Below are 8,648 nucleotides of genomic sequence, written 5' to 3'. Positions count from 1 at the left end.
CCCTTGCCTCCACTGTGACTAGATCATCAATAGGCTTAATCAGCCACATCTTTATATCCACACCACAACCCGGACCTGTAATGCCTGATGGAAACCATATTCAACCACCAGGGATCCCAGAGGTGTGTGTGGAGGAAGTCAAAAGGGACAGTAAGGTGAGATTTGACTCCTGTCTTTAACCTCCATGCTGTTCTAGTATGATCTTTCTAGGCACCTCGATTGGCTAGTGCTCTCGAAGTACCCTCTTTGTTTATCGGACTGTCACCAGGAAAATCCCTCCCCCTGAGCCGACAGTTATCCTCAGGAAATGCCTTTTAAGCTGCTGTCTGTCTGGTGTGTGAGAGAGAGTTCAAGTACTGTGTGTGTTTGCGTCCGTGTTTCTTTCTGTACGTTTGGCGGTGTCTGCTTGTGTATCTGTGCTTATGTTTCTTAGTGTGTGCTTATTGCTGTGAGGACACGCTCCCTGGGTCAGCTTGGAAGGCTGTGTATGTATATGTGTTCCTACAGTCCGTCCAGCAGATATGTTGTATTCTCTAGGCATTAAGAACATAACGCACAGATGATCTAACAGCGAAAGGTCAGTCAGCACAAGTAAAGACGGTGTGTCTGTATGTGTATATGTGTGTGGGGGGAGGGGCTTGTATTATTATCCTTGTGGGTACCGGAAAACCCCAAAAGTCCCCACAAGGATAGTAAAGCAAGGAATATGATTTATGTGTGTGTGCTTGCGTGCATGCGTCTGTGTGTGTGCAGGGTAATACTTTTGAGTTCATCAAAATCAAATCAAATTTGTTTTGTCACATGCACCGAATTCAACAGAGTAGTGTAGTGTAGTAGTAGAGTAGACCTTACTGTGAAATGGTTACTTATGATACAGGGAGTACCGGTACAGGTTAGTCGAGGTAATTTGTACATGTAGGTAGGGGTAAAGTGACTATGCATAGAGCGTGTGTGTGTGTGTGTGTGTGTGTGTGTGTGTGTGTGTGTGTGTGTGTGTGTGTGTGTGTGTGTGTGTGTGTGTGTGTGTGTGTGTGTGTGTGTGTGTGTGTGTGTGTGTGTGTGTGTGTGTGTGTGTGTGTGTGTGTGTGATTTCAAATTTACTCATGGATGCTTTATTTGTTGGAATTGAAATGGAATGGAGTGATCCTAAACCCTGACAGGAACCAGAACTAGGCCCCATGGAAGGAGGTTTGTTGGCAGCACAGCCAAAAGACAGAATTCATTATTTAGACTCCAGGAATGGATATGTGTCTTTAAATACTATACAGATCTGACAATGTTGTTTAGCCTGACCTGATTTGTCACCTTACGTGACTCTCAATCACTTACCGGGCAATAACACATTCACATCTAGAAGGTACTGCTGTGTCAGTAGAGAGAGGGAGGGTTATAGGAAGGGTGAAGGGTGGTTGTCTGTCTCAGAGTCAAGCAGGAGAGGGGTTCAGGGAGGACTGAGGTGGGGAGAGCAGGGGTTAGAGGTGAGGTGGTTTGTCAGACAGGTAAAGCTGAACAAAATCACACTTACTGGTGTGTGTGTCTGTGTTGTATGTGCGTGCATGCAAGTGTGTATAAGTGTGTTAAAGTCCTGACCCTTAGAGCTTATCTCCATCCAACTAAACATTAATTACAGCTTCAGTAAAGACCTTAACTTGATCAGTTAAGCAGGACCAGGAATTACAATGTGCCCAATGCTAACATTAGCCACTGAATAAAGTGTAATGTGAAAAGGTGAGGGATACTGATGGCACAAGCCCACAGTCAATCAAGCAATGTCAACACAGAAAGCTAGATAGTTAGCCTAGCATCGTTTAGTCACAGTGACCACCATGATAGAACAGACAGCAAGCTAGCCATAGTTAACCAAGCATTCAGTTACAGCCTTGTCAATACAGACAGCTGGCTAGCCATAGTTAGCTTAGTTTTGCCCAGTGGCCACTGTGTCAGTTAATTGTAGCTTTCCTAGCACTGCTCAATGACAGCTTGCCTATGTAAATACAGACATATAGCTTGCCATAGTTAGCCTAGCATCACTCACTTAAGTTACACCAATGACAATAAAGACAGCTGTCTAGTCGTAGTTAGCTTAGCATTGCTCATTGACAGACATGTTAATACTGCTAGCTAGCCACAGATAGTCTAGCATTGATCAGTGGCAAAACTATTTGTTGTTCAACAACAAAATGGCTCTTATGTTATCACACTTATTGTTCTCTGTTCCAGGCCAGGGGTTGTGGTGTGAGAGGCTGGGACTGGGCCCGGAGCATGGAGCTGTGCTAAGGAAGGTTCTAGATCCAAGGCTAGGGGCTGTGATTAAGACCTAGTATTGGATTGAGGCTGTAATGATGCAGCCACAGAGGCCTTGTCTGTCCAGGTGGAGGGTCCTGCTCTGGTCCACACTACTCCTCCTCAGTCCCCTCAGAGTCACAGGTAAGACCCATCACCACAACTGTATTATTATCTTACCCTGACTGTCTCATAGAAAAATAAAAAAACACAAGTAGGGAGGGAGGACAGTTTTCTGTTGAATGGTGTGTGTGTTTGTTTTCACATTGTAACTAAAGATGCGTTCCAGAGGTTTTGTATATACTTTTTAGCTATTAGTACTGAAAGTAGCACCCACAAGCCAAAACGGGTCCCGAATATTGTGCACATTTTGTACAACACCTGTAACGGTTTTCTAGGTGTGGTGAAGGAGAGTCGGACCAAAACGCAGCGTGTAGATTGCGATCCATGTTTAATGAACAAAAAAAACATAACACGAATCTAAAATACAAACACTACAAAACGTAACGAAAACCGAAACAGCCTATACTAGTGAAAACTAACACAGACAGGAACAAGGACACTAAGGACAATCACCCACAAAACAACCAAAAAATATGGCTGCCTAAATATGGTTCCCAATCAGAGACAACGATAAACACCTGACTCTGATTGAGAACCACTCCAGACAGCCATAGACTCTGCTAGATCACCCCACTAGCTACAATCCCACTATATACCAAAACCCCAAGACAAAACACACCACAATACAAAAACCCCATGCCACACCCTGGCCTGACCCAATACATAAAGATAAACACAAAATACTTCGACCAGGGCGTGACAACACCATTAATTTTGTATGATATGTTAAAAATGTCAATTCGTGCAATATGTTACGAATTTGTAAGTACTTTCATTTAATTTAGACAGAGTTTCCAATGAAGCTGTGTGTAAAAGTGAGCTGTTTTGGTTCATGCAGGGCATCCCTATACAATTGTAGAAGATGGCTTGCCTTGGGAGGCCGGGAGTGGTGACCAAACTGTGAGACGAGAAAATTGTAAGTAATTGTAGTGTACCGGTATATGTTTATGGCAAATACACCCATCACCACGTTTCCATAAGCTTCTTCCTTCCCTGCTGAAGAAAAACTGAAAATACACACACACGCACACACAGGCCCCAGGGGCCCAAGGCAATGAGTAATTTTTTCCCTCGTCAATCTACACACAATACGCCAAAGCAAAAGGACAAAGCAAAAACAGGTTTAAATTTTTTTCTTCATATTTATTAAAAAGAAAAAACAGAAATGATTTACATAGGAATTCAGATACTTTGCTATGAGTCGAAATTGAGCTCATGTGCATCCTGTTTCCATTGATCATCCTTGAGATGTTTTGTAACGCTTGTCGTCGTAAGGAAGAGTGGACCAAAGCGCAGCATGGAAAGTGTTCATGATCTATATTGTCAAGAATCACTCAAACAAAAATAACGAATACGAAAGCGAACAGTTCCGTCAGGTACAGATACTGAATTGAAAACAACACCCCACAAAACCCAAACGGAAAATGACAACTTATATATGATCCCCAATCAGAGACAACGATAGACAGCTGCCTCTGATTGGGAACCACACTAGGCAAAAACATCAAAGAAATAGACAACATAGAATGCCCACCCCAAATCACATCCTGACCTAACCAAATAGAGAAATAAAACAGCTCTCTAAGGTCAGGGCCCATCAACATTTCTTCAACTTCATTAGAGTCCACCTGTGGTACATTTAAATTGATTGGACATGATTTGGAAAGGCACACACCTGTCTATATAAGTTCCCACAGTTGAAAGTGTATGTCAGAGCAAAAACCAAGCCATGAGGTCAAAGGAATTGTCTGTAAAACTCTGAGACAGGATTGTGTCGAGGCACAGATCTGGGGAAGGGTACTAAAAAATGAACACAGTGGCCTCCTTCATTTCTAAATGGAAGAAGTTTGGAACCACAAAGACTCTTCCAAGAGCTTGCCGCCCGGCCAAACTGAGCAGTCGGGGTAGAAGGGCCTTGGTCAGGGAAGTGACCAAGAACCCGATGGTCACTCTGACAGAGCTCCAGAGTTCCTCTGTGGAGATGGGAGAACATTTCAGAAGGACAACCATCTCTGCAGCACTCCAACAATCAGGCCTTTATGGTAGAGTGGCCAGACGGATGCCACTCTTCAATAAAAGGCACATGACTCCCTGCTTGGTGTTTGCCAAAAGGCACTTAAACGAATCTCAGACAATGAGAAGCAAGATTCTCTAGTCTGATGAAACCAAGATTGAACTCTTTGGCCTGAATGCCAAGCATCATGTCTGGAGGAAACCTGGCATCATTCCTACGATGAAGCACGGTGGTCGCAGCATCATGTTGGCACACTGCCAAGACAACGCTTGGGGACAAGTCTCTGAATTTCATTGAGCGGCCCAGCCAGAGCCCGGACTTAAACCCGATCGAACATCTCTGTAGAGACTTGAAAATAGCTGTGATATTTCAGCATTTATTATTTCATAAATTAATATAAATTTGCTAAAATCTGTTTTTGCTTTGTCCTAATGGAGTATTGTGTGTCGTTTTTCTAGGGAAAATACAGGTGAATGAATTTTAGAATACGGATGTAATGGCTGTAAATGTGGAAAAGGTCAAGGGGTCTGAATGCTTTCCGAAGGCACTGTACATATGTGTGTGCATGCCTATTGGTTTTCAAATCAACTTTCTTTCATTGTCTAGCAGCCAAAGGCATTAACCTAGTCATATTAGCAACCAATGATAGTTGTTGCATCTCCCCTCTTTCAAAATTTCTAAAGATATTTTTATCTCTGTACATGAAACCTCTTGCATGAGCTGTGCGCATTTTAGAACAGTGTTTTGCAGCCAATTGCATTTTGGAACATTTGCGAGTATGCCTACCACTGTGGACATATTGCTGCGCTGAAAATGTGAAGAAATTATAGTTTATCAACATTTTAAGCTAAACATTCTGATCTGTTCCATCAGCCTTATTAATTGATACGCTGTATACCTCCACTACACCACACTACTTTGATAAGCATTGTGAGTAACTCCACTCCACATCTGCTGGTCAGACCAGCTGGACCAGCATGGACCAGCTTGAAATTTACAAGCAGTCTGTGTTGTTTTTTTCAACAGGGTTGGCACACCTTCTTGTAGGCTGTTCTGTTATTGCTTTGCCAGAAGTCATGTATTTATTGATTAAATCCATTAGCTGAAATAACCTTTAAATATCTACCGAAAAGGTGTTTGTTGTCAGCAGAAATTGTCCTTCCTGCGTGGCTTATATCCCAAAGGCACAGCACTTTGTCTGATTGGCTACTGTGCTAATCATAGACTTGTCTGACTGGCAGGGAACCCATGTCTGGGGGGCCAGGATGTGTTTTCCACGGTTAGAGAGAACAGCATGATGGGAGAACTTATCATTGAGCTTAACACAGAGCTGACAGCCAATGATGTTGTCTGGAACCTGACTGGGGAGGATTCTGATTGGTTCTTCCTGGAAGGGCGGAGCATCAGACTCAAGGCCCCATTGGACAGAGTTCTGGACCGGGAGGTAATCTTAAAAATGTTATTGCAATTTTGTTACAATGATGACAGGATTTGGTCTTGGTTTGGAACATGACGCAAACAACAACACACAGCAGAGTCATATGCAGATTCAGGTTGACCTTTATTATCATGAATCTTGCCCTGGAGGTAGAACTGAGCGATTTCTGCCAGATAGGCCAGCTTCAAAGTCAAAATTGTCAAAATTGTTAACATTAATGATAACAAAAAGTAGCTTTTTGGTCTTAATTTAAGGTTAGGGTTAAGCATTAGGATTAGCAGTGTGGTTAAGGTTAGAGTTCAAATTAGCAGGGCCAGATTAAGAAATCATAGGTGGTAGTTTCCATTTAAATCAGGACTGACAGCCATTGTTAGTGTACCCATGAGTGTACCTATGAGTGTAACAGTCATATTGCCAGGGTAATAGGTTCCAAAACCCTTCTATGGATTATATGTTTATTTGACCACAATGCATCAAGCTGTATATCTGGCGTGCATGCTGCCCAAATTGCGGCCTTCCCGACTGTAGGCATACTGGTAACTGACGAAATAATGGAAACACTTGAGTAAACGAAGATTACGTTATGGTGTGGGGTGCATTTCCCTTGCATGTTCTTTTGAACATTGAGAGCGGGCTCCTATGGTTGAAATAACCATTTTTGTGTGTATTTGTGTGTGTGTGTTTCAGGTTCAGGGCCCAGTCCTGATGGCAGCGTTGACCTGCTTTGAGGAGGACATTGTGCAGGTAGAGACTATTCATTTCTGGAAATATATTTGTCCCTTTTACCACAGTGATTTTATTATGGATCCCAAACTTCTAAATGTGTGTGTGTGTTTCAGAGTGAGTACAGGATCGTGGTGGAGATTCTAAATGAGAATGATAACACTCCTGAGTTTGTGGAGAGCACCATTCAGCCTCGCAGCATCAGTGAGGTAAGTAGACTACACATGTAAGCGCACACACACACACACACACACACACACACACACACACACACACACACACACACACACACACACACACACACACACACACACACACACACACACACTGACACAGACTATTGCGTGCTGTCTAGCTGGCTGAGGTGAATACAGTGGTGTTTACAGTCCAGGCCACAGATGCAGATGATGACACCATCATGTACTCCATCGACCAGACCTCGGTACAGTATTAATAACGTTTTATACATAAATATACACCAGGTCTCCTTACTGCATCAATAATGTTGGGCATTTAAATGAGTGTGTACAGTATTTGTGGGTGGTCTCTGTTCCAGCCTGATTCTGCATACTTCAGAGTGGATCTCCCTAACAGTGGAGAGGTGATACTGGCCAAGCCTCTGGACTACGAGACCAAAACACAACTAGAGATTACCATATCCGCTTTGGTATACTAATAGACCTACTGCTACTGAAAGAGTTTTGTTGCTCCTACAATCTGTGTGATATATTTTGTGAATAATGCACACCAATCAGATTGCATGCCTGGAACTGTTCCACCAACCAGTCTGTTTCAGTCTGCTACGGTCTGTGTGTGTGTGTGTGTCTATTTATGTATGTGTAGGAGATTAACACTGCAGAGAAGTTCAACACCAGTGCCATCCTGATCGTGAATATCTTGGACAGAGACGACCAGTACCCACATTTCCTGCCGTGCACGCCCATCTCCAACAACCAATCAAATCGTGTCTGCACCAATCCCATCTACATGGTTAACATCACAGAAGGAGAACAGGTTAGTGACCAGGGTGCGGGTGGTAGGTGTTGGTGGTAGGTGTCGGTGGTTAGCGTTTAGGGACTGATGTATTGTGTTAATGTTGTCTGTTATAGGACATTCTTCTGGACTTCTCTCCCGGGCCAATCAATGCTGTGGATGGAGACAGAGGCCTCAGCACACCTCTCAGCTACAGCATCCTGTCAGGTAACACACACACACACATCGTTTAACTTTACAATGAAATGCAGAATAATATTAGGAGCTGATAACATAGATAGCTACATGTTGTCAGGGGCTGATAGCGGGCATTTCGTGATGGATGAGCTGACAGGGGAGGTGCGTCTGACAAGAGGAGTAGAGAACAGACTACAGACACCCACACTACACCTCCAAGTCATGGTGAGACACACACACACTTATGCAGACTTACACTCAGTGGACAGTTTATAAGGTACTCCTGGGCTTTTCACGCATGACAGTGTCTAGGGTTTACCAAGAATTGTGCGGCAAACAAAAAACAACCTGTATCCAGTTATTGGTAGTACTGTGGGTGAAAACAGCTCGTTGATGAGAGGTCGAAGGAGAATGGCAAGAAGCATTCAAGCTAACAAGTGGGCCACAAACAGGCAAATAACAGCGCAGTAAAACGGTGGTGAACAGAACGGCATCTTGGAACGCACAACTCATTGGTCCTTGTCACGGATGGGCTATTGCAGCAGCCGACCACACCAGAAGAAGCGGCTCCAGTAGGCATGCAATCACCAACACTGGACAATTGAGGAGTGGAAAAACATTGCCTGGTCCGACGAATCCAGATTCCTGTTGCGCCATGCTGATGGCAGAGTCCATGGCCCCATCCTGCCTGGTGTCAACGGTACAGGCTGGTGGCGGTGGTGTAATGGTGTGGGGAATGTTTTCCTGGCACACGTTAGGTCCTTTGATTCCAATTGAGCAATGTTTCCATATCCTGAAGAATTCAGGATGTTCTGGAGATAAAAGAGGGTCCGACCCGGTACTTCATGGGTCTACCTAATAAACTGTCCACTGAGTGTATAAACGAGTATGGCGACT

The 8,648-nt window shown here is 43.7% G+C and overlaps 1 protein-coding gene across 1 annotated transcript in view; it reads left to right on the top strand.

Moving 5' to 3' along the window:
• Positions 1–8,648, top strand: part of LOC118400836 (cadherin-related family member 5-like) — a 12,504-nt gene continuing 3,856 nt past the window's right edge. Inside the window, exons 1-11 of the mRNA XM_052474623.1 lie at positions 1–155; positions 2,221–2,427; positions 3,245–3,322; positions 5,662–5,864; positions 6,546–6,602; positions 6,698–6,790; positions 6,937–7,023; positions 7,138–7,248; positions 7,425–7,595; positions 7,691–7,781; positions 7,870–7,976. Of these exons, the coding sequence (XP_052330583.1) occupies positions 2,340–2,427; positions 3,245–3,322; positions 5,662–5,864; positions 6,546–6,602; positions 6,698–6,790; positions 6,937–7,023; positions 7,138–7,248; positions 7,425–7,595; positions 7,691–7,781; positions 7,870–7,976 (1,086 nt within the window). The 5' untranslated portion in view covers positions 1–155; positions 2,221–2,339. The remainder of the gene's footprint in view (positions 156–2,220; positions 2,428–3,244; positions 3,323–5,661; positions 5,865–6,545; positions 6,603–6,697; positions 6,791–6,936; positions 7,024–7,137; positions 7,249–7,424; positions 7,596–7,690; positions 7,782–7,869; positions 7,977–8,648) is intronic.

Source organism: Oncorhynchus keta, chromosome 22 (genome assembly GCF_023373465.1).
Source record: "Oncorhynchus keta strain PuntledgeMale-10-30-2019 chromosome 22, Oket_V2, whole genome shotgun sequence".
NCBI classification, from domain to species: domain Eukaryota; kingdom Metazoa; phylum Chordata; class Actinopteri; order Salmoniformes; family Salmonidae; genus Oncorhynchus; species Oncorhynchus keta.
The sequence above is the reverse complement of the archived record's forward strand: the minus strand, read 5'-3'. Positions and strand labels throughout refer to the sequence as shown.